At 38.2% G+C, this 24,863-nt stretch overlaps 2 protein-coding genes across 3 annotated transcripts; one reads left to right on the plus strand and one right to left on the minus strand.

Moving 5' to 3' along the window:
- Nucleotides 1–8,494: 8,494 nt before the first annotated feature.
- On the plus strand, nucleotides 8,495–13,899 carry LOC110724586 (probable inactive leucine-rich repeat receptor-like protein kinase At3g03770). The gene is made up of 7 exons (XM_021904002.1): nucleotides 8,495–10,287; nucleotides 10,910–11,043; nucleotides 11,206–11,446; nucleotides 11,545–11,738; nucleotides 11,852–11,898; nucleotides 12,203–12,314; nucleotides 12,604–13,899. Exons 1-7 carry the CDS (start codon nucleotides 8,967–8,969, stop codon nucleotides 12,856–12,858), a joined length of 2,304 nt encoding a protein of 767 aa, XP_021759694.1. The 5' UTR covers nucleotides 8,495–8,966; the 3' UTR covers nucleotides 12,859–13,899.
- Nucleotides 13,900–14,105: 206 nt separating this feature from the next.
- Nucleotides 14,106–17,395, minus strand: LOC110724588 (cyclic dof factor 4-like). 2 transcript variants are annotated; one of them, XM_021904004.1, is made up of 4 exons: nucleotides 16,778–17,395; nucleotides 15,577–15,698; nucleotides 14,968–15,310; nucleotides 14,106–14,864 (listed from the first exon to the last, which is right to left on the minus strand). In XM_021904004.1, the coding sequence occupies exons 2-4, from the start codon at nucleotides 15,592–15,594 to the stop codon at nucleotides 14,827–14,829; spliced, it is 399 nt and encodes a 132-aa protein (XP_021759696.1). In that variant the 5' UTR covers nucleotides 15,595–15,698; nucleotides 16,778–17,395; the 3' UTR covers nucleotides 14,106–14,826. The 2 variants fall into 2 exon arrangements, with proteins under 2 accessions (XP_021759696.1, XP_021759695.1); XM_021904003.1 differs by having other exon boundaries at nucleotides 14,106–15,310.
- Nucleotides 17,396–24,863: the final 7,468 nt, after the last annotated feature.

Raw genomic sequence — 24,863 nt, forward strand, 5'->3', positions numbered from 1 at the left:
ACCAACCTCCACATCAGAGACCACAACAGACTGTTACTCCCCCTTCTGATTCTGGCTTATCAGAAATCAGAATGATGTTAGTTGATATGCAGAAACACATGCAGAGTAGGGATGCACAAATTGATTCACTTTTAGCCCATAATAAAATCGTGGACAATCGAATTGCGCAACTTTCCTTTGCTCTACAAACTCGTCAGCAGAGAGCCCTACCATCACAGCCGGTGCAACCTACAGATCACGTGAATGCAATTACTCTGAGGAGTGGTTCACACTATGATGGACCTCCCATGCCCAAAGATGATGAACCTGTCATATCTAATAATGCTAGCTCTGATTATGTTGTTTTAAATGAGTTTGTTTCTAGCCCTGCAGGGTTGCAGGGTAGAACTAATACTTCAACTGATAATGCATTGCAGGGTAATACTAAACCCAAAGGTGGAGATGTGCAGAAACCAGTTATCAAACTACCATTCCCAAACAGACATCTTAAGAGTAAGTTGGATAAGCAGTTTGGTAAGTTTCTGGATGTTGTCAAGAATTTGCAGGTAACAGTTCCTTTCACAGAATTAATTACTCAAGTTCCTGCATACTCTAAATTTATGAAAGAAATCTTGACTAGGAAAAGATCTATTAGTGAGGTAGAGACAGTTGCTTTTACTGAAGAATGTAGTGCCATATTACAGAATAAGTCTCCCCCTAAACTAAAAGATCCGGGTAGTTTTTCTATTCCTTGTCACATTGGTAATTTGATGATTGATAAAGCTTTATGCGATTTGGGTGCTAGTGTAAGTGTTATGCCATTATCTGTGAGCTCTAAATTAAATATGGGTAAATTAAAGGCTACCAATATTACTCTGCAAATGGCAGATCGTTCCCTTAAATATCCCTTAGGTGTTTTAGAGGATGTAACTGTTAGAGTAGGTAAATTTTATATACCTGTTGATTTTTTTGTCCTTGATATGGTGGAAGATTTGCAAATTCCAATTATATTGGGTAGACCATTCCTTCATACTGCAGGGGCAATAATAGATGTGAAAAGTGGTAAGCTTACGTTACGTGTAGGGGATGAAAAAATTATTTTTAATCTACATAATGCCCCTAAAAGCCCCATGTTGGAAGAAAAGTGCTATAGTATTGATGTGGTTGATGTAAATAATTTTTCTAATAAGCCCCAAGCTCTCGTTAGAGATCCCTTGGAGGCGGTATTGTGTGTTGCATCTTCCACAGGAAAAACCACTACATGGAAGGATGAAGTGGATGCTATAGAAAGGGCTTTGAATTGTGTAGGGCTTGGGTTTAAAGATGAACAAGTGGAGAAAAAAGAACAAATTGAGAAAAATCGGACTCAAAGTGCTGCAGGGCGCCCGACCGGGCGCGAGAGGAAGTCCGTATACGAGAAATCTCGCCCGACCGGGCGCGAGAGAAAAGAGGATTTTCTCCCAAAACCATCCTAAAGGTCGAAAAAAGTGTTAAACTCGCCCGAAGGCGCGCCCGGCCAGGCGGAGCCTCGCCCGACCGGGCGCAAGAGTGCGACAGCAAAACTGGCCAACTTCAAAACGCCATAACTTTTGCGTTTCTTTACGGAATTTTTTGTGTGACCTATCTTTGGAAAGCTTTTCAAGTCTACTTTCAAATGCAATTAGAATAACTGCATTATCATTTGTATAAAAAAAGTTATGAACGAAATAGTGAGCCTGACTCATTTTTACCTCTTTTCCTACTATCACTTTGTTTCTTTCTTGTCCAGAATTGTACCAAGGTGATGCATTGCAATGCTTGGGATGGTGGTGGATACGATTTTAATGATGAGGGGTAGTTGTCTGGGTTACTTTCCTCCCTTTAAGTCAATGAGGACATTGTCTGGTTTGGCTTGGGGGGAATTTCTTGTATATACAAGTACTCTTTCTTCCCTTTTCTCTTTTTTTTCTTTGGTGTGTTTAGTTTAGTCTAGTTTTATTGCTTTATTGGTTAGTTTTTATTGCTTTTGAAAAAAAAAATACAAAAATACGTTCCAATGAATTATAAATCATGCTTCCCTGTGCCCCGTACATGAAAATTGTTTTGATTCTTGGTATATGATGATGAGTATTGTGGATAGGTTAGCCATGATTTGATTTTTGATTGCTTGGATGCCCTAACATGAGTCAATTTTGTCCAATTGCTTGTGAATATAGTGCTTGACTAGTTGATTTGGTTAGGAATGTGTGTTAGTTCCTGGTATGTCAATGAAGTTGAGTATTGGTTTATAACTTTGAGTAATGTTTATATGACTCGTTATTATGCACATTGAGGAGGACGAAGGCATTTGTTCTTTTAGGTGGCCTTCAGAATTATTAGATACATTTGTTCCCTTCTTGCTACCCATGTTGTTGCTTGTGCCCTTTTATTTTTTATTAGCCACATTACAAGCCTATTTAAGCCCCATTGGTTACTAGTCCCAAGCTTGGCTTGGGGGATCTAATAGTGAGTGAGGTGAGGGAGTTGTAGTGTGCACATAATTTGCACAGTTTTGGGTGGATTTGAGAAGTTGTTTATTTGTTCTTATTTTTGTGGATTGGAAAATTGAGAAAATTGTTGTTCAAAGTTGAAATATTCCAATGTGAGATAAAAGAAAAAAAAAGGGAGCAAAAGAGAAAAAATTGTTTCAATGTTCAAGTGTTCAGAAAAGGAAAAAAAGAGTTCAAGTTTGTTTGTTCACTCAAGTTCTATAGTGTTATATTTTGTATATATGAGTGAAGTTGTAAGTGTTGGGAATTTTTAATATAATTGGATGTTTGGTGAATTTTTGGTAGAGTTGAGTTGTGTTGGAGATGATTTGGTCATTATTTAATTTTGACCTTGGTTTTATTTGTTAGGATTGGCTCCCTTAAGCATGGCTTTACTCTCACATTTTCCCAAATATTTCCTACCTTTTACCCTAACCCTACATTACAAGCTTTGAAGACCTTCCGACCTTTGTGCATAGAGTTGTGTGAATGTGAAATTAGTTGTTTATCAATGCAAAGAATGATTTGATGAATTTCGAGTCGACTAGTAGGTTGAGTGCATGTCTTTTAAACACAAGAGTGTTGTGAGTTTGGGAGGGCATTGTTCACATTAAAGGGGTTGGATGGAGAGCGATTGGATACATTTTATATTCGCCACATAAATGAGAGTTGAGTGTGTGAGCACTAGTCTTGAATTCTATATGCTCTTGTGGTTTGCTCTATTTGACAATTGTTAGGAAGGATGAGTACTTAGATGAATTTGATTGGTTAATTTTGATGCATATTTGTTGGATTTGCCCTGAATCGGTTATGTTTGGTTTTGATTGATTAATGGGGTGAAGTATGATTTGTTTATCCATTGATGAGCTCTTTGCTTTGGGACAAGCAAAGGTTTGGCTTGGGGGAGTTTGATAAGTCTATTTTATATATATATTTATTCTCCGTCCCGTTATCATAGTTAGAAGTATTTTTGGCTCTTTAGAGCCAACTTTATTACTAATACGCGTTTTCTAGTGTTTTCGTAGTTGTGGCATTATTTTACAGGAAATTGCAGATTTGGTGCATTTCTCGGCATTTAGTGGAGCCACCGTGAGTATTGGAGTTGAAACGTATTTATATGATCGTGTTTCGAAGCCCAAGACCATAATTGACGATTCAATCCGGTGATTAAGGGCTCAATGAGGAGATTTGGAGCTTGGGAAATTCGATTTAAGAAGGATGACAATTGGGCTAAGGTAACAAGGCCCAAAGGACGAAGAAGAGTAAGCCCAAGCATCCACCGACCGGGCAGTGCCCTCGCCCTGAGGCGCGCCCGGCCGGGCGAGAGGAGAAGACCATAGGGCGAAGGTTCGCCCGGATGCGCGCCCGACCGGGCGCGAGCAAGGCTTTAAGTGTGAAAAAGGCGCGCCCGGCCGGGCGATGCCTCGCCCGACCGGGCGTGTTTACATTAGGATTTTTATTTTGTTTTAACTTTTTCTTTGATTTAGTTTTTTAATTTAGTATAAATACGCTTTTGTTAAGTGAGTTTAGGGGCGTCTTTGACACGGACGACTTTTCTTTCTCTCTCCCTCTTACTTTCTCTCTCTACACTTTATCTCTATACACGCTCTTGATTTATGCAATTAATTATTCCCTTTAATTTTGGTAACGATTTCTTCCCTCTTTACTTTCAGTAACTCCATTGTTTTGATTTAATTATGCTTTCTTTAATTGCTTTGCCTAGTTTAATATTAAGTATGTGTGAGTAGTTTAATTCTAAGGTTATGGGGATCCATGAATAATACGAAGGGGTAATTTATTATTATTTATTATTGATGATTGGTTGATTTCCTATTGATTGATTTAATGCTATGCAATTAGATTTGCGCAGGTTTAATTGTATGAGTTTTGCAATGTTGATTCGAGATTCGACAGATGAGAATTGATGTTTAGGCTTAGTTTCAATAGGCATGTTAATCTATTAATGGTTAGGTCGAGATTCGAGAGATGAGATTTAATACCAGTAGATTAATCATGTGATTATAATACGTAGCGACAACCCTTTATAATCTGGTTAATTTATGCATTGATATTTGATCGTATGTTTTACCCTGGAGTATTATTTATTGGTGAACCTATACCCTGGAGCTTTTATTATTGATTATCTCCTTAGATTTATTTGTTTAGCTTCTTTATTAGTTTAATTCCTACAAATTCAAATTGGTTACTCTGTAATTTAGATTATAATAATTAATTAGGAGTAAAAGAACACTGTTTCCCTATGGATTCGACCCTACTTCCCTATCTACTTTAGTTAGAGGACTTAGGTTATTATTTTTGATTAGGTGATACGACTTAAGCCTGTCATGGTTCAATGACGATGGTAGTGTGTGGGTCAAGAAGCAAGCCTTGGTGGGATTTCGCATTGGTGGCTATCAAGATGAACTTTGGTGTGATGCAATACCTATGACTGATTGTGATGTACTCCTTGGACGACCTTGGCAAAGTGATCGAAATGTTATGCATGATGGGAGAGAGAACATCTATTCGGTGTTGGTTAATCAAAAACGCATTTGCTTGAAACCTCTTCCCCCTAACCATCTACAAAAGGCGCCTAATGTTGTCCAAGGTGACCAACATGCATGTTTGCTACTCTTCTTGTCAAGAGGAGCTTCTAGAAACTGCAACTAACAAGAAGGAAAGGCGAGATCAAGTTGTACATATGCGTCGTGGCACTAATTTGCGTGAAGGGTCTAAGGTATGGTTATCCTTAGGTGCTCAACGGTTGCATATGGATCACAAGAATGGTGAGCCAATGGATGAGGGACCATTTGACATTGTTGAGAAAATAGGATATGAAGCGTACAAGGTTCTTCTAGGGAATGGTGTTTGTGCTACTCTTACTTCTCCTGACTTAATCCCTTGCTTTGAGGACGAAACTTGAGGACAAGTTTTTTTTCAAGAGGGGGAGTATGATACGTATTGAGATGGTTATTGCTTATTTTAGATTTTTGCCTATGAGTTTTTACCTTTCACTTGAAAGAGTTTTTCTTATTTTAGGCCTTAGGAGTTTATTTTAATTATTAGGATATATTTGTTAGTTTAATTCGGTTAGTAGAAGATAGCTTAACTTTGAAGACTATATTTGCAAAATATTATCTTTACAAGTTAGGATAAGTTTCCTAGTTAGATTAGATTATGTTCTACATGATTTTAGGCGATTTAGCTTATAAATACGTGGTTAAGAATTAATAAAAATCAGATTTGAGTTTTGATTATCATATGAAAAACGTGAGCTTAGCTTGTGTTTATGGTTTGTTAAACCTTGCCGTTGTGCTAAACATTGATTCTTGAACCGAGCCTTCAAGTATCGCTCTAGCTCAACCGAGCCTAAAGAGTTCTATCATTGTGTCACAAAAATTCTTTAACTCGTTTTTCCTCAAGAAAAACGAATACATACCACCATATTCGTAAATAAACATATCAAAATCTATGAAAGGTTTAAAGATTGTTTCTTTTATTCAAGAACCTCAAAATAGTTGTGTAAATATGCATCACCCATGCATGTGTTACTTCTCTAAAACCTAATGTAACAATTACCCTTACCCTCCTTAAACAAGAATAAAGGAAAATAAGTTTAAGTGATTCCTTTCCATGACTAAACCAAACAAATGAAAAGGTAAGAGTTAAATGATTCTTTTCCTCTCACTTATTTGTTTCAGTTCCACTCAATTTCCATTAGTCATACTAAACACCCCCCTAAGAATACTAACCAATTTTCCAATCTATTATCTCTAATACTGTAATATAGGGCCATTTCTTTTTTGAATTTAATTTCTTAAAGGGATTAGGACCAATATTATCTTCAACACTATATAAGAAAAGATAAAATATCTCTAATCAATAATGTAAGGTCCGTGAACTAAATTGGATTAGGGCCAATTGTTTATTTGGTTTTCTTAGCTAGTACGTTTTTAGGTTGGCATTTTGCAACTCTAAAGTGCTCTATTATTGTTTTTGTTGAACTTTAGTAATGTCACTAGTTTTTCCTGAAAACAAATAAAATAAATAAAGACAAAACTAGTTTATGTAGTGTGAACTTCTAAGAGGTTGCAAACAAGTTTCTTATTGTTTTTGTGTGATGAGTCATTGAGGTTATGTTGGTGGAGTTTCATATTTGTTATGTTGTAAATTAGTTTATAACAGATATAAATCGAATTCAGTCATATTTTTGCATGCATCCAAATTCGTTTGGATCAAGATCAGATTATTAAATTTTATGTAAAATCTGAGTTTAGAGCAAGTCAAACTTAGTTCTCTTATATTGCAAGGTATTCTGAATTTCTGATATGTTCATAGGTATCTTCTAAGTTTTTGTCTAATCTCGTCTCATTATAACAAAGATACCTAATATTTAGGTCTTGTTCACTTTACCTTATCTTTGCTGAACTAAAATTATTTTTACTGAGCTTACTTTACCGAACCTTTATTATGTTTCTTATTTTAAAGTTTCTAATCTTTTACTAAACTGAAATTATATTTATTAAACTGATATTATTAACTTAATATATATTTTTTAAAGCTAAAGTGAACATGACCTTACCGGTTTCCATTTAGACTTTTAGTTCACCTCTGATCTAATCTAAATTTTAAATTTTTATGAATTGGTTGTTTGATTTAACCAAACTTTAACTTTATATGTATATTAAGTCGTAGGGAAATATTGTATCAAATTGGATCTTATTAGACTTGTATTGATGAGTATTTAACAAATATGTTATTTTATAAAAAAAAATTCCAACTAAAATTAAAGATATTTAACAATAAAAATTCACACATATAGCAATAAAGTATGGTCCAAATTTATTTTTCCAAATATGATATGAACTAATTAGTTTATCTTTTTAGATATGAAATTAACTAGGTTAAAGGTAATTAACTAAGGTTTACTATTATTTGGACAACTTCTTTTTGGCTTAATAAATTACAGAGAAAAAGTAGCTCCATGTGAATAACATACTAATCACATATATTATATGATTAAGGGAAGAGCTTAGAAAATGTCCCCGTTTTAATTTATTGACACGGTTTAACTTTTTTTCACTATTTATATACTACTTTATTCTAAACATGCAAAACATCATTAATTTAGATGGAAAAACTAACTCTATTAGTAGTTTCATTTTTTTTTCCCTCTTCAATTCAACCTCATTAGCTAGCTCTCTCTCCATAATGGTGGATTTAAGGCTTTTAAGTAATGTCTCTCTCTCCTCCTCCTCCTCCATTTTTTAAAAATTCACATAGGTTCTAAAATTGGGTCCAACCTTACATTTGAATGTCTTTACAATCTAAAGACCCAATTTAAAGCCTAACATTTACAATCCCGCAACATCCAATAATATCAATTTAAATATAAAATCAAAAAACATATATGCGACATAAAAATAATATAAACCAAATTTGTATTAGGAAAAGAAACGAAGACCTAAGAAGATTAAGAGTTATTTATCTTCTTTTTTTTTATTTTTTTTTTTTTGACAGGAGAGTTATTTATCTTCTTTCTCTTTTCATAAAAACTATTTTAATTTAAAATTAATGAAATTAAATAACGGGTACCATGATATTGTCCATGTTTTTTGAGTAGAACAAAATCTTTGAATCATTCAAATTGGTTCAATTTTACAAAATCATAAAAGACCAAACAAACTTAGTTTTCCATCACATTGTGAGTGATGTGACTATATAACATTTGCAAATTTACAATGCTAAAATGCTTTCATTACATTTGTATCTTAGCTTAAATTCACAAATGACAACAAATAATTTATGATATTTGCATCGGAAACAGAGCAGTTAGTGTGCACTATTAACCCCGTGAACTATCAGAAACGGGCGTTGCCGCCAAAGAAAACAAAAAAGCACATTAGAAAGGTGAAAATGACTTTATCCTTTTGTTTATATCTACACAACCAAATAAAATAACATTATTTGATCAACAATTTTCCCTCCACAACCACATTTTAGCAAGTGGTTTTGCTGGATTCACATTTTTGACAGTAAAAGTTGCCATTTTCTGACACATGCACAAACAAATGTCTTTGCTCATTTCATTTCTCCTTTGCATCGCTGCATTTTTCTGCACCCCTTCATTATTTATTACTGCACTAATGCCTAATGGTATTCCAATCTAATAAGTCCCCAAGTCGAAAAATGTTTGATTGATCCTAAGCGTTAAGTCTTACCCCGTAGGCCTGTACTATTTACCAGTTACTACTATTTACTATTTCAATATTTGAGAATTTTTTTTTGTTTAATACGACGATTGTGAATCACAGTGTTAGAGTCGTTATCCCTCGGCAGACAACGGTCAATGTAAAATTGTCCTAGTATTCCCTTACTAATTTAATTTACTATGTTCACTCCACAGAAATTCCTGTCATAAACACCTTAGAAAGTCTTAACTGTTTGGAATTTTTTTGCCAACTTTCCTGGGGAGCTCAGATGGAAAAACCTTTCAAGTCTCCATTTTTGCTCCTCTTTTTCATGATTTTGCTACAAACCCACTTCTCAAATCAGATGCCACAATCACAATTACAGGCATTTTTCACAATTCACCAGATTCTAAACTACCCATTAAACATAAACAGTTTAGACCAAAACATTGATATTTGCAGCTTTGAACCAAGCCCATATCTTACAATTGCATGTTATGAAGAAAACATTACTCAAATTCATACTCAAGGGTTTATTGGGTTTGTTCCAGTTTCAGGTAATATTTCCATGGAAGCTCTATTTGGTGCTCTTGCAGCTTTACCAGGCTTAAAGGTCCTATCTTTGGTGTCCTTAGGTTTAAGGGGTCCTCTCCCTCAAAGTATAGGTAACTTAACTTCTCTTGAAATGTTAAATCTTAGTTCAAATCAGTTGAATGGTACTATTCCTGTGGAATTGTTGGGTTTAAGAAATCTTCAAACTGTTGTATTGGATCATAATGAGTTTATTGGAGAAATACCCTTTTGGATTGGATCACTTTCTGAGTTAACTGTTCTTAGTTTAAAGAATAATTCATTAAATGAATCATTACCCACTTCATTATCAAGGTTGGAAAGCTTAAGGATTCTTCAACTTTCAATGAATAATATAAATGGTGAAGTTCCTGATCTTAGGAATCTGACTAATTTGCAAGTTCTTGATTTGGGGAACAATTCTTTAGGACCAACTTTTCCTACTTTGCATAATAAAATGGTCACTTTGGTACTAAGGAGGAATAAGTTCAGGTTTGGTATTACTGATAATATGAGCTCCTTTTATCAGCTTCAGAAGCTGGATGTTTCATATAATGAGTTTGTTGAACCGTTTATGCCGTCATTGCTTTCGTTGCCTTCGATTGGTTATGTCAATATTGCTGGGAATAAGTTTCATGGAATGCTTCTTCAGAATATGACTTGTGGTGCAGACCTGAACTTTGTGGATTTATCATTCAATTACTTGACTGGGGATTTGCCTGCTTGTCTGAAATCAAGAAATAAGAGTCGAAATGTCCATTACCGGGGTAATTGTTTGTCGAATGGGAGACAAAGGCAACATCCATATGCATTTTGTCATAATGAAGCTTTGGCAGTGGAGATTTCGCCTCACAAAGGGAAAGAAAAAGGGTCTAAAGTTGTGGTAGCCATGAGCATAGTTGGAGCAACTTCACTTGCAGGTCTTATGGTGTTGGGTGTTGGACTTGTATTCTCTAAACAATCTTGTAAAAAACCTCAAACAAGAGTTATACTTGAGAAGGCAACAATGATGTACCCTTCGAAGCTGCTTTTGGATGCAAGTAAGCAATTTCTTTATTGCTGCTTTAGTTATATAGTTATGAGTTGTTTCATTGAGAAGAAAACCACTGCATGTGTCGCTGACCTTTCTTTGAAGTTAAAACCTGATTTTCTGTTGTCAAAGAGCTTAGAATTCTTCTTTAATGAGTGCTAATGATCAGTTTGGTTGGTTTTGATGGTAAAAAATTTTATATGTGATTATGCAAAGAAAGTCTATGGTAATGTTTCTCACCTCTAAAGTGTATGTTTACATAATTTGTATTACCACTCAATAGCAACTACAGAAGTATACATAGTAATGGGATGTAATGCAAATTTATACCGAAAGATATTGGGAATAGAGTTCTATAGCAGACATTAATGTTGAGACTTTCCTTGCAAAAATAGATACAAATTATTACTATTACCAGACATTCAAATTGCCTGGAAAACAAGCTGTAAATGCATTGGGCTCATAACGTCCGCTATAAAGGGTGATAATGTGATGTGTGTGACAAAAATGAACCAGTCATTATAAATATTATCCTATACTATAAGAAAATGATCAGTGAAGAATTTGAGTTTTGAATGGAAGGTGGGAACCTCAATTCTGATAGCTACAATTTTATTCACTCATTGTTGCAGGGGAGATCTGTCAAATGGCAAAGCTGGGACCCCTTGGTCTTCCTGCTTATCGCAACTTTCTCTTGGATGAGATTAAGGAGGCCACAGAAAACTTTGATGCATCAAATTTAATCAGGGAAGGTTCTTCTGGTCCGGTAAGAATCTCTCGACCTCATCAAATGGTTTCTCATATCAGAGTTGTTTCTGAGATTGTATTACTACAAAAGCATAATTTGCAGTTATTCTTTGTAAATAGGAGTAAATTTGTGAACATTATTTTGTTTAGTGACACAAGTATGTCCTTGATGAATTATCAGGTGTACAAGGGCATACTTGCCAATGATAATCTTGTTGCCATTCAATGCTTGAAAGTGAGAAAACGACGTGGAACACAAGCCTACACTCATGACATAGAGCTGTTATCAAAGCTTAGACATATTAATTTGGTCAGCGCTCTAGGCCATTGCTTTGAATACAATACAGAAGACTCAACTGTTAGCAGAATATATCTTGTGTTCGAGTTAGTTACAAATGGGAACCTAAGAGATTTCATCTTTGGTAATCACTTTAACACAATATGCTTAATGTTGTCAAAGATGCCTGGTAAATCTGCTTGCTCACTCACTTGATTTCCATTAAATTTGTCATTCATTAAGGACAAAAGCCTACCTGGGCAAAGAGAATCACTGTTGCAGTTGAAGTTGCGAAAGGTATTCAGTTTCTCCAGACAGGGATGACGCCAGGTTTGTATTCAAACAACATCAAGACAACCAATGTCTTATTGGATCATAGCCTTCATGTGAAACTAAACAGCTTTAATCTGCCTTTGTTAGCTGAAAACATGGATAAGGTATCACCCCAAAGTTTATCTTTATTGCGTCTAAACTCTCAAGCTTTCATTTTGACAGGAAATTAGGCTTAGAGCTGATAGTCTGACATAATTCACTATGATTATTCTTCTAGGTCAATATGCTTCCATCCTCTGGATCCAAAGAAAATGGTAAAGCAATGTAAGTACCCAATTTCAGCCTGGCATCACATTTTAGATTATGCCATTATGGTAAAGAAACTGGGCCGATAATCATATGCAACTACTGCATGAATATTTGTTCCCCAACCAAAATCTGCAGATTTTGTTTTTTTATTCATAAAAAATAATTGATGAATAAAAAGCATCACATCTCAAGAAATTGTTATTCTGTGCTATGGGAGCATAGATGGTTAGAGTATTTTGCCACGATATTTAGCCTTGTGTTGCCTATGTTTGTATAATATTTCATTTTCTATCCTTTTTGATTTCTTGCATTCATGCAGAGTGAAGCAAGACGAAAAGAGTGATGTCTACGACTTTGGAGTGATTCTCTTGGAAATCATTGCTGGAAGGGAAATTACATCTGATAATGATATATCCGTTGTAAAAGATTTAGTAAGTGTTTCTGATTTCTGCAAAATAAATGATTATGTTCTTTGTTTTTTCTTTTTCCTATGCTCTATGTTACTTGGACTCCGGTACTTTTGAAGGACACGAGTACATGTCCAAGTGTCCAAGTCCAAGTAACTTAGAGCAAATAAAAAGAATTGTCCATGGTGATGTGTCGAAGGGTCCAGCTTTAGTACTCAAAGGTGAAATGAAAAGTCTGAGTAACATAGCCTATGATTCTTCCATGATATATGTTATAGAACACTATTTATGGATGCTTTGTTTTTATCTGCAGTTTGAAGTTGGCATTAAGGCAGACAAGATAGCCCGAAAACAGATTTTGGATCCGGCAGTACACAAAGAGTGTCCAGACAATTCGGTGAAGACACTGATGGAACTCTGCATAAGGTCACTTTCAAACGACCCTAATGATAGACCGTCCATTGAAGATGTACTCTGGAATTTGCACTTCGCAGCTCAGATTCAGGAATCGGGCCAAGTAGATGGTTCAAGTGACAGATCCTTATCTCCTGTTTTCACTTCTCAGTGAGAATCCATCTTGAACTTCAACATTATTTGTTCTTCCTGAATCCTGACTAAGCATATATACTGGTTTTCTGTACATCATTTTCTGTAATGCTGTATATACTATCTAGAACAGAAATTTAGTAATCTAGCAACTGAAGATATTGTAGTGCCAATTTTCTGGAATGTGAAAGGAATAATTTACCACTTACGAGTTACGACGGGAAGTAAAGAGTGGAGGAGGGATGTCGTAATATTCATGACAGCAATTCTATAAGCTTGCAGTTAAATGTATTGTGTAGTTCTTGTTTTTATCCCCCTTCCTCCTTTTCTAAAATTTATCACCTTTTTTTCAAGCAATGAGCTTTGCTAACTCATCAGTAAAACTGAGGATCAATCTGTTGCAGTATTTGTTGGTTAGTGGTGTGCTGGGCAGACAGCCTGACAAGAATCACTCATCATATCCAAAATGTGGATCACCGATTATGCGACTCAGACCCACATACTCATGTCCGACACAATAATTTTAAAAAAGGGAAGAACAAAAAAAAAAAAAAAAAAAAAAAAAAAAAAAAAAAAAACCGAAATTTCTGGTTTATAAAGTTGTAAGTCATCACAGTTGATACTCAAGTCAGAGTGTTTAGGGAGCTGAGATAGGTTCTTGAGGTTAAGTGAAGAGTTAGAGTAACTGATCTCCTTAATCTATTTAAGGATAATCAACACTTATGGTTTATTTGGAATCATCTTTGTAGTTTCTTACAAAGGAAAGAGATATTGAGTTTCATATAGAATAATAATGTTAATTACAATTTACATTTAATCAATAGGAGTAGACTAAACGGAAGAACAATGTTTTCCCTCAACAATTCAATACTCCATAGTAGTTAAAAACTTAATACGCCATGATAGATGAGAAACATAAAGGCGTTGAGAAAAAACTTAACAACCAGCCTTTGTTCCGAAATACTGTTAAAATTCAAACAAGTGCTCAGACCTCGGTGCAGTGAAACTGTAGTACTTGCTAAGGCATACGCCAGACATTAGATATGGTTCAAAATACTACTTGTACAGAAAATGTGAATTGTTTTGACAGTGAGACGATTAATGAAGCATGACAAACAGATAATCTAAAGGCATGTTTGAAAAGGGGTATTAATAACTTAATAAGGAAATTATGGAGTATAATAAAAGGTGGTAGATGGGATGAGGTGGTCGTAGTTGGAGGAGCAAGGGATGCGGGAAATATTATTATCAGATTAGAGATAATGTATCTAACCTTGCGAGGTGGTGCTGTGGTGGAGTATTACTACCCTTGTTTGAAGGGTAACAAGTCCACCACTTCTTCCTCTATCACTTCCACCACATTATCCATTCATTACCTCCAATTATCCAGACATGCCTTTAAAAGAGTCACATTGTTAGTACATAGAATGTGGACTCACGAACTACTGTCAATATTCTCAAGTTGAGAATCACACTATCACAGTATATTTTTAAGTGCTTTCACGGTATCTCTGTGATCTTGAAAGAGCTACAGGATTTGCCTCCAATGCCCTCTCAACTTCTAATGTTTCAGCATTTTCTTCAGGCCGGAATTGAAAAGCTCTAAACATATACCCATTCCGAATGCTATCAGCTTTACCAGATTTAATTCCCAATGTACTCCGTATAGAACTTTTTGCAGCCTCCTCAGGGTCTATAACTATTCTCAATGTCTTTGTTAGACACTTGTCATATTACTCTTCATCCTGTGAATTTAGGTCCCTTGAATGCTTCCTAAAACATGGAGAAGTATACCCGGAACAGTCACTATTTTCAGCAGAGTTTGACAGAGATGAACTGTTGCTAAAGTTTGGAATGCAAACCCCTGGAATCAATCCCATTGTCGGAGTGTTCCAAGGAACTAGCAAAGCTTTGTCATTCCAATCAGGATTCGAAGGATAAGGAGTTTCCGGAGGACCCTGCATAGAATGTTGAACTTCGTTGTTTCTCATCAAACAGCAACTCGATGAAACAAGTCTAGTTCTTTCTCTGCAGGCAATGGAAAATGTTTCTGAAAGCTTTCCAGGCGCTTCAAAAGCTAGCTTATCAGACGGTGTAGTTAAAGGTAGGGGATGCAAAGATGCATGTTTACCTTTGCATTGACCTGATCGAATGGAAAGATTTTTTGTAGCTCCTCCAATTGTCCAGTATCTTTGGCAACTCCAACAAAAGTGTCTAGACTTGTTTATATTGCTATTGTTGAAGTAGCAAAATTTTGTTTCCATGCTGTTGCAGCGTGGGCAAGACACGGGTTTATCAAGCTCTATCATGCTAGCAGCTTTGCTTGCCTCTGGACTTTTGTCTGCGGCTTCAGCATATTGTCGTGCAGAAGATGTGATTTCTGGATACTCTAAGCTTAAAACTCCATTTTCATCGCCAGAACTTTCACTGGTGAAGGTGTTTTCTGGTATATTGATTGTTCCAGGGGATGATACCTGATGTTCAAGAGTGATCATCTTATGATATAAAATGATATAAACCCATAACCATATACGGAGCATAATGTACTTCGTATATTACATGGAAAATTATGACGATCACGCTTTGTTCAATGTTATCAAATGTATACTTTTGCTATGCTTCCTAATTTCTTATGCATAGGATTCGGAGCAACAATTAACATTTCTCATGATATATACTTGTATTTAAGTATTTAACATTATAACTTCGAAGAATGCTATAATCTAAAAATGATATATACCTTATCCTGGATTACCATCTTGACAAACCGAATTACTGGTTCTGGAAATGATCAGAGGAAACCATCGAATAAACGTAACAAACGAGCACAAGTTCAAGGACTTTGAGAGCAATGTCAGCAAACTGCAGCAATTATATCGTGTCAAATACAACTCAGACCACACTGCAATTGTTATAAAGATCTCTGAATTCAGAGAGAAATTAACTTCAAATTTTAAACAAAATCAACAGATAAAACCCATCAATATACACTTCTTGCTGAAATTTAGTTTTACTAGTACTTCTACTTCCTAATGGGAGAACCAGATATGAGCAGAAGACGCGACATTTATGGATATGGCAAGCCTAGTCCTGATATGGAAAAGGCTTCGAAATCTAGAAAATTACAAACACAAGGCTTCAGAGATACAAAACCTTAATGATCAAAGGAACAGAACACAGCTAGAAGTAACTATTTTCCAATCATTCATTTCTCTTTTAGTTATATACGAGTATATCGTAACCAAAGTTAAGCCAAACAACTTCAAAGACATCCATGTGCAAGCAAGATACTTCACAAGTTCACAGGCTAGTTTCTAACAACAGATCACTGTCATCAGACTATGTTCGTTGAAACGAGCCGTGCTCGTATACAGCCAATAATTCATTAATTCTACCATCTTACTAGTACTAAAAAAAACAGGTTTTCATCCAATTTAGAGACTGCAACTCTTAAAGCTTAGAATTCACTATCAATAGTTGTGCATATTTTAGATGATACCTCAAGTATAAAATATATAGTCAGAATTTTGGAATAACCAAAAAAGAATTAAAATTTCGAGGAACATATCATTTAGCAAGCAACTAAACATATAAGCCCTGCTAAACGTCACTATTTCGACGGTGAATAAAGAAAGTAGAAACCACCCTAAACTAAAATTCATAATATTCAAAAAAAAAAAAAAAAAAAAATCATAGGTATTCACAATCAAACATTGTCAACTTTGAGATTAACTTCTTAAGTTATATCAATAAAGAAAAACTCCAAATTTATAATTACAAATATCTTATAAACATAAATCATTCATCACAACCCAAATTTTTTTTTTTAATTAATCATACTATAAAACAATTAATACATAACTCCGTACTCCGTATATCGTTAAAGAGCATGTGAAGTAAAAATCATAAGCATAATTAATGAGAAAGGAAGATAAACTTACCATAGAATTGAATCAAGCTTATGACAAAAGTAGATATGATTTCCAAAGAAATCAAAATAGCAGGATAATGGGTTTATATCAATCTTTGGAATTTATAATCCAACAACTAAATGTAATTTTGTCAAGAATCTTGAATATGATGTGAAAGAATTTTTTATTGTTGTAAACAATAACAGCCTGTCTCTAAGTTTCAAACAGAGGAAGTCTATGGTGGCAAACTCACTTGGTTATTTTTTCTACTGAGAAAGTCTGAGGTGGAAATGTGTTACAAAGTTTTTTTTTTTTTTTTTTTTGTAAGTTTAATGTATTTTGATTTATTACAGAATAAATAAGTTTTGATGAGTTAATACAATTTCAAATAAAATTTAAGAAACTACCATCTTTCATTATCCCATTTTTTATACTCTATATAAAATACTCGTTTTTATTAAAAATGTGGTCAAGGTTTAATGTATGAATTGCAATTTTTATCAGATATATTAGTTTTAAAGAGTTGTAGAAAATATAAAATACAGTAGAAGTCAAATCTCAAAACCAAAGTGATCCACAATCCAATAATTAAAATTCGGTCATGCTTAATCCCTCCGTCACCAATTGTTTTCCTCGTTGACATTTTATACTTGTGAAATTGATAAGAGATAAAAAAAAATAATGGAGAAAAATGTATTTGGTGTGAGAGCAAAGATATAAACTTTATTATCAAAAATAAAAACAAGACATTTTTTTAACGACATTTTCTAATAGAATATGGAGTAAAATAAAAGGGACGGAGAAAATTAAATTATGTCCTAAGCACTACAAATTGAGGTGAAATTTTCAATGTGTAAATTATTGATTTGAAAAAGAAAAAATAAATATACGGAGTAGTAAATTAATAGAAGTACTATCCGAATGAATCAGCAAAGCTCTAGAAAGAGGCCAGATGTGCAAGTGAGTCAGCAAAAAGGGTGAAAGCTAGGCCACATAAATTTTTGTGGCTGAAATTTAGTGCTGACGTCAATTTCTTGGACACTTTTTGGCGATGTCAATGTGATGCACGATCCCCACTTTTTCAGAAATTTGGATACTCCTTTTAGTACGACTATTATTCTTATCCATATGCTATTTTTGAAGCACGGCTGTGGGATAATTTGAGTGCTATTAGGCAGGGTTAATTGTTATATTTACTTAATTTTTTTTTTGTTTTTTTTTTTTGTTACAGTGGTATTTTTAATGTCTCAATTATACTTACAATGGTATTTTTAATATACTATTATACATGTATTATATATTACTAGAGTAAAAGTTGTTTTAGTAGTACTATTTATAGTCATTATAGGTAATAGTGGTACAATATTTGTACCACTAGAAGGAAAAAAAAATAATAATTCATCACTCTTTCGTCTTATGAGTTATAGCAGCTATGCGACAATACTTAACCGGATAATTTAGAATGACTCAAATTTGAAGTACACTGGAGTAGAGGTGTCAAAACAGAACCGATCCGAAAAAAATCATCCATTTCGACTGTAATCGATCCGATTTGATCCGAGAAATTCAAGACCCAAACCTGATCTGTAACCGAACTGAACTCAATTCGGATCCGAATTTGACCCGATTTGAACGTAACTCGACACCTATTTAACCCGATTTGAACTCGACCCGAAATCGATTTTGTTTTGGGGTTTTCTGATGTCCTGCGGGAGAGCTACAATTCCGAGACTGGAACCGGACGCCTGTACCTGCAAAATAACGGAGACTCCTGAGAGCTCCGCCTCCAACGGTCAAGTTAGTACCTGATTAAGGAGTAATTAATACAGAAATTAAAGTAATAAGGTCTCTCTAGGTGAGAGTATTTAATGTAGGTAATCTGCTTTGCTAGCGAGATCAGCCGGTTATTAGTGTGTTCCGTAATGTTTCTCCTCCGTTCCGTTAATTATTCGGTCCCTTGATTAATGAGGATTAATCGAGTATTTATAGCCTTGGGAAGCGTGCAACTCTCTAGGTTTAAGGTAAACCTAGGGCCGATCGGGCTTCTAGACTGAAATGGGCCTTGATGGCCGGTTGTCCCATTTGGCATGGGTGGACACGTGGCGTGTCTTAAGTGGTCCGTGGAGGACGCGTGGCGGAACCTGGTTGGTCCACTTGTCAAACGGCGCTTGGTGGATAAAAATCCCCTAATCATTTGCCCCTCACAGGTGGCACGCGACTGGTCACGTGTCGCCTGTGACAGGCGTCGCACGGTGACAGGCGACGGCCCGTTACAGGTGTCACCTTGCAGACGGCCGGGAGACTCTCCCGCCCAAATTTGAATTCGGAAGCGACCCTTCGCCTTCTCATTTTGCCTATAAAAGGAAGTGCTGACTTCGGTCATTTTCACATTTGAGAATTTTTGCGAGAACATTCGGACCCCTGAACTTGCTCTGACATTTTCGGACTTTTTCTGCCTACCGCCTGTTCTGACAAGCCGACTGACCCGAACTTTCAGGACTTCATCAACTGTCATCCATTCAGGTAACTCAGTTCTCTTACTCTTAATTTTCTTTTTATTTTTTGAAATGGCACCATGGAAGCACACGACACGCCCTAAGTTAGTGATCAGCCGGTCACCGGGGACGGCTGAATCTAGGACTAGGAGTGCCGCCTGCCCTTTTCTGGACCCATCTTTGCCCTTTATACAAAGTCCGACTGAATCTGTGTCTATGCAGAACGTGATGGCCAGAACAAAAAAGACTGCTAGAATATCAAACTCAGACGGCTCCTCCCAAAGGGTACTCCTTAGCGAAACATCTGACCAGGCGCCAGATGTGGAACGAGGCGACTGTCAAGCTGACAGTTCTGAGAGAGGGACCAAGGTGTTCCCTTCTCATCTAACCGTGGACATGTCTAATTTACCTTCTGCTCCTTCTAAGGGAGAGGAGGCGGGCCCCTCTAGGAGAGGGGAGGAGTCGTCCTCTTCGGACTCGTCAGGGGACGAGTCCGATTCCAGCTCTTCTGACCATAGTTCTTCTGACCATAGTTCTTCTGACTCAGAAGAAAAAACATAACCGCCTACAAGAGGCGAGAAGTTCCCATGCAGTGGAGAAGGGGGATAATTGGGCAGAGCCGTCCGCCTCTTACAGAGAGGAAAACACCCCCTACTACTGCAGGGTGCCCCGGGGCCGGATCGCAACCATGCGAGACAACGTGGCGAGCTTTATTGCTAACCACAAAATGAGCCCGGAGTATTTACTGTTTGTGCCGGATCCAGAAGATACTGTCGTCTGGCCGGCTGGTACCAGCTATGGTGACGGCTGTTTTGGCTGCTATGTGGCGGCCATCAAAGCTGGTCTGCGCTTCCCATTACATCCGGCTGTTCAGCGGATTTTAGATGGGTATGATCTGGGGTTATGGCAGTTAGCCCCCAACTCTTGGGTAAACGTACTCGGCTATGTGGCCGGGTGCGAACTGAACGGGGTGGAGCCAAGTTTTGAGGCTTTCGCCCACATGAACTATCTCAGCCGGACCCCTAAGTCGGGAGGTACCGGCTGGTATCAACTAACAAGCCACAGGGGTTACCTCATGACGAGAGGTAAGGCAAACAAATGGAAGGATTGGCGGAACACCTTCCTTATTATCGAGAGTTCAGACACGGAGCTGAACAAACGTTTTAACAAGTGGAACAGGGATCCGCCTCTTCTTGCAGGCGGCCGCAGCATGCCGCCTGTTCCCCCAAAGGCTAAAAGAGAGATCCTAGACAAAGGACTCTTCAAAGTAGAGACTAGGGTGAACTCTACTTCAGGGGTACGAGAGCAAGTACCCCTACACTGCGTCCCGAGCTTCAAGTGGCTCTATGATGAGTACTTCTTGGCCGCCTGTGGCCTCGGCAGTCGGTGCTCTAGAGGTAGCCGGCCTGACGAATACTCTGTTTTCTCACGCCTTGTTTACTTGGGATTTTTACTAACTTTGCTGTTTATTTCTTTCAGCCGACGCCATGAGTAAAATAACAGCATCTAAGACTGCGGCGGCCATGCTGCGGGTTTCGCTAATGAAGCAGTCGTACGCCGACTCCCCAGCAAGGAAGCACCCTTGGTAAGCTTTGAAAACTCTTCCCCTTTAAGTTGTATTATGCATATACTAACTCTTTTTGTTTTCAGTCTGGCACTCCAAGGGCTTCTTCCTCGCAACAGCCGGACCCCAAGGCCCGGAGAACGACTGTTGCAAGCTCTCCTGGGTCTTCCAGGAAAACAGTGGCGGCTGAGAAGCAGCCGGCCACTTCCTCAAAAACCCAGGCGGGGCCGCCTAGATGTATGGACACTTGCTTGTAAAAACTCACTCTTGCTTCCTTCTTGATTAGGTCTAACTTGTTTTTCCTTTTGCTTAATGCAGCCGGCCCCCAGGGACTTGACTTGGTTGAGGTAGCCAAGTCAATGGTTAAAGTAGTTCCTCCCTCTGACAGGGAGGCGGTCAAGGGTGCCGGCACCCTTGACCTCGATGGAATTTCGGGGATCCTAGCTGAGGTATACCCTTTTGAAGTTCCAGGACGCCTGTTAACCCTTATGATTGGAAACTGACGCCTGTTTTTCTTTGTACTTAGGCCCTGCTCCGAGTCAACAGCCTTCGCAAGCCGATTGATCGGAAAAACAAAGAGGTAAAGGCCGCAAAGGCTATGGCCGCCTCCAGCTGTGATAAAGCAATGTTTCAAATTGCCCAAAATGAAGTACTGACCATTGATCTCCTTTATTATCAGGCGCAGGCGACCGCCGCTGTTCGGGCTCAGCTAGAGGCGGCCCAAAAGAAGGTTGACGAGCTGGAGGGGACCGTCACCAAATTTAAAGCCGAGCTGAAACCCCTTCGTCAGAAAATGCACTCTTACGAAGCCATGGAGAAATCTTTGGCTAACGTAAAAGAACGCCTGGTGAACCAGGAGAAGAGTCTTACCCAAGAGCTCTCGGACAAGGCCGAGCAAGAGAAACAAGAGCTCGTCCGGGAGATGGTGGAAGACTCCGCCCAAATCCAACGCATGACCTGGGAACGACTGTTCCCCAGTGCCGACTTTGCCTCATGGGAAAGAACGTACCGCCAGTGTTCGGAAATATATAATCAACAGATCCTGGCGGCTGCTGAAGAAGAGGCGATGGACGTTGCGTTGGAGGAGGAAGAGCCGGTTGTGGCGCTTGTGCCACTTGGGGGTAAGGCATCAAAAGATGATGCAGCTAAGGCCGAGTCCAGCAAGAAGAGTGCTGACCAGGCGGCTGCTGCTGATACTGAACTGCCCCCTTCTTAAGCTTTAAGTATATTTTTTTTTTTTTTTTTTTTTTTTTCCACGGCCTGCGTGCCGTTTGCTTTGTAATTACCCGGCCAGGGGGCCGGGGTTTTGAATATTCTGCTGGTCTTTTATGGCCGGCTCATTTTAATCAAATTTTTTGTTTTTGTTCAAATTTGTCTAAGTATTTGAAATTTGCTCACTAGACAGACTGTTGTGCATGGCCGAACGTTAAGACAGGTACAAATAGTAAGTATGCCGCCTATGCCCCTGGACGACTGGTTGTCTGTTTCCAGGATAGATGATCAGTCGGCCATTTAATCAATCGGTATTCGAACTCTTTATTCAATTTGACCAAGTAAATAGAATTACCAAGTAGCCAAGGAATTTAAGTAGGAAAACAAGCGGCGGGTACCGGTTGTTTCCCTTTATTGCCAATGTTGGCCTCTAATTTGTTATTTGTTAACCTAGCAAGAGTATTGGTTGAGAGCCTTTGTTTATTAAAAAACAAGTGGACGACTCGTACCTTTTAGGCTCAGTACTAAGTTTGAGTGACTATTAAGTTAACATAGGAGTTACTTAGTCTTCGTCACAATCTTGATTGAGTAGTAAAGGTATCAGGCGGCGTAGGCCGGCTAGACCCCTTGATTCACCAATGTTTGTTGGCTATTTACTCAATAGGTTATCCAGTAGGAATAGGGGTTCGAGTGCCCTTGTTTGTATAAAACAGGCGGACGACTCAAACTTTTTAGGTTCCATACCAAATTTGAAGGAGTGACTATGAGTTAACTTTGGAGTTACTCAGTCGCCGTCACTTTTGTTTGAGAAGTAGAGGTACCAGGCGGCGTAGACCGGCTAGACCCCTTGATTCGCCAATGTTTGTTGGCTATTAACTCAATAGGTACCCCCTGCATTTATCCCAAGTAATACAGGCGGTCATCTGACTCAGATGTCAACTGCTACCACTGGTTTGGTTAGTGATAGAGTTATCCTTGTCTCAAAAACGGCTACGTGGTTGCCCTTTGGGACAGTCGTATAGGTGCCGTGTAATTAGTTTATAGAACAATGTTCCACCCAAAAGGGAGCTGCTCTCTGCGACGAATTTCATCCGAATGGATGCCGCCGGACGCCTGCTATAATGTTGGGACAGGTCGGATTAGTTTTTAAAAGTTAGATCAGTTGACTAGGCGCCTGGTCTGATCATTCGGCCAGTGGCCTTGGTATGTTCTTGGTGAACGTATGTGCTAAGTAAAAGAAGGGTAGCCGCCTGTTAGTTACAGGATCGGCCAGGCCCTAAACTTTTTAGCTAAGTATTGTGAGTAAAATACTCGAGGGAGAGTAGCCGACTGTAATGGAACAGACGGCATGCCCCTGTAAAGATAAAGAGTGAAACTCAATGGAGAGTAGCCGACTGTAAAGGTACAGACGGCATGCCCCTCGTAATACAAAATTGAATAGTAAGTGCCAACTTTTTTAAGTAGCTCTTTACTTTACATCATTCAAAAGAAATATTTCTTAAGGTTATCTACATTCCAAGTTCGAGGCAACGGTTGTCCGTCTGGTGTTTCCAGACGGTAGGTACCGTCCCTGACTTCCGCATAGATTCGGTAGGGTCCTTCCCAGTTGGGAGTTAGTTTGCCAGACTCGTTAGCCCTACCAACTGCTTCCATTTTTCTAAGTACAAAGTCCCCTACTTTGAGTGGACGCCTGTGCACTTTTTTGTTGTATGATCTAGTCATTCTCAGGCGGTAGATTTCATGGCGCAAAACAGCATTGCCCCTCTTTTCAGGAAGTGAGTCTAATGCCAGGCGCATAGCTTCCCAGTTTGCCTCTTCGTCATATAGCATTACTCGAAGAGTCGGCTCGTAGTGTTCTATTGGAAGAACAGCTTCTGCACCATAAGTTAGGAGGAATGGAGTTTCTCCAGTCGCCCCTTTTTCAGTCGTCCTAATGGCCCAAAGAACATGTGGTAGTTCATCTGCCCATAGGCCGCCTGCTCGTTCAATTTTTTTCTTGAGACCGTCTGAGATGATTTTATTAAAGGCTTCTACCTGGCCGTTTGCTTGTGGACGGCCGACAGATGCAAAGTAATGTCCAATTCCTTGGTCTCCCAACCAGCTTTTGAGAACAGGCGTCTCAAATTGGGGACCATTATCAAAAACCATAGACATGGGAACCCCGAACCGAGTGATGACGTTTTTCCAAATGAATGAAATTACATCTTTCGTCTTGATTCCCTTTACAGCCTCCGCCTCTACCCATTTAGTGAAGTAGTCAACGGCAACAAGTATATACCTTCTGCCGCCTGTAGCAGGCGTATATGGACCCAGAATGTCCATGCCCACTTAGCAAACGGTAGTGGGCTGTGAATGGTAGTGAGGTCAGTAGCCGGACGGTGAATTAATTTGCCAAACCTTTGGCACTTGTCACATTTTTTCACCATCTCCATTGCATCTGCTTCCAAAGTAGGCCAAAAGTAGCCCTGCCGCCTTGCCCTTTGAGCAAGCATCCTACCACCTATATGGGAAGCACAGAAACCAGAGTGAAGATCATCTAGTATCTCTCGTCCCTTTTCAGGAGTAACACACTTTAAGAAGGGTTGAAGGTGCCCCCTCTTGTGCAGTTCCCCCTGTATCATTTCAAAACAGGAGGCTCGTTTTTTCAGTGATGCCGCCTGTTGAGGATCATCCGGCAGTGTACCGTTTGTCAGATATGCCCTGATTGAATCCATCCAGGTTGAGCTTCTGTCTAGAATTCCAATAGGATTTTCCTCGATGCTTCTCTTCTCCATTACTTCCCAAAACACAGTTCGAGGAGTATCGGAGGAGGCGGATGATGCTAATTTCGAGAGTGCATCTGCCT

Source organism: Chenopodium quinoa, unplaced genomic scaffold, assembly GCF_001683475.1.
Source record: "Chenopodium quinoa cultivar QQ74 unplaced genomic scaffold, ASM168347v1, whole genome shotgun sequence".
In the NCBI taxonomy this organism is placed as follows: Eukaryota; Viridiplantae; Streptophyta; class Magnoliopsida; order Caryophyllales; family Amaranthaceae; genus Chenopodium; species Chenopodium quinoa.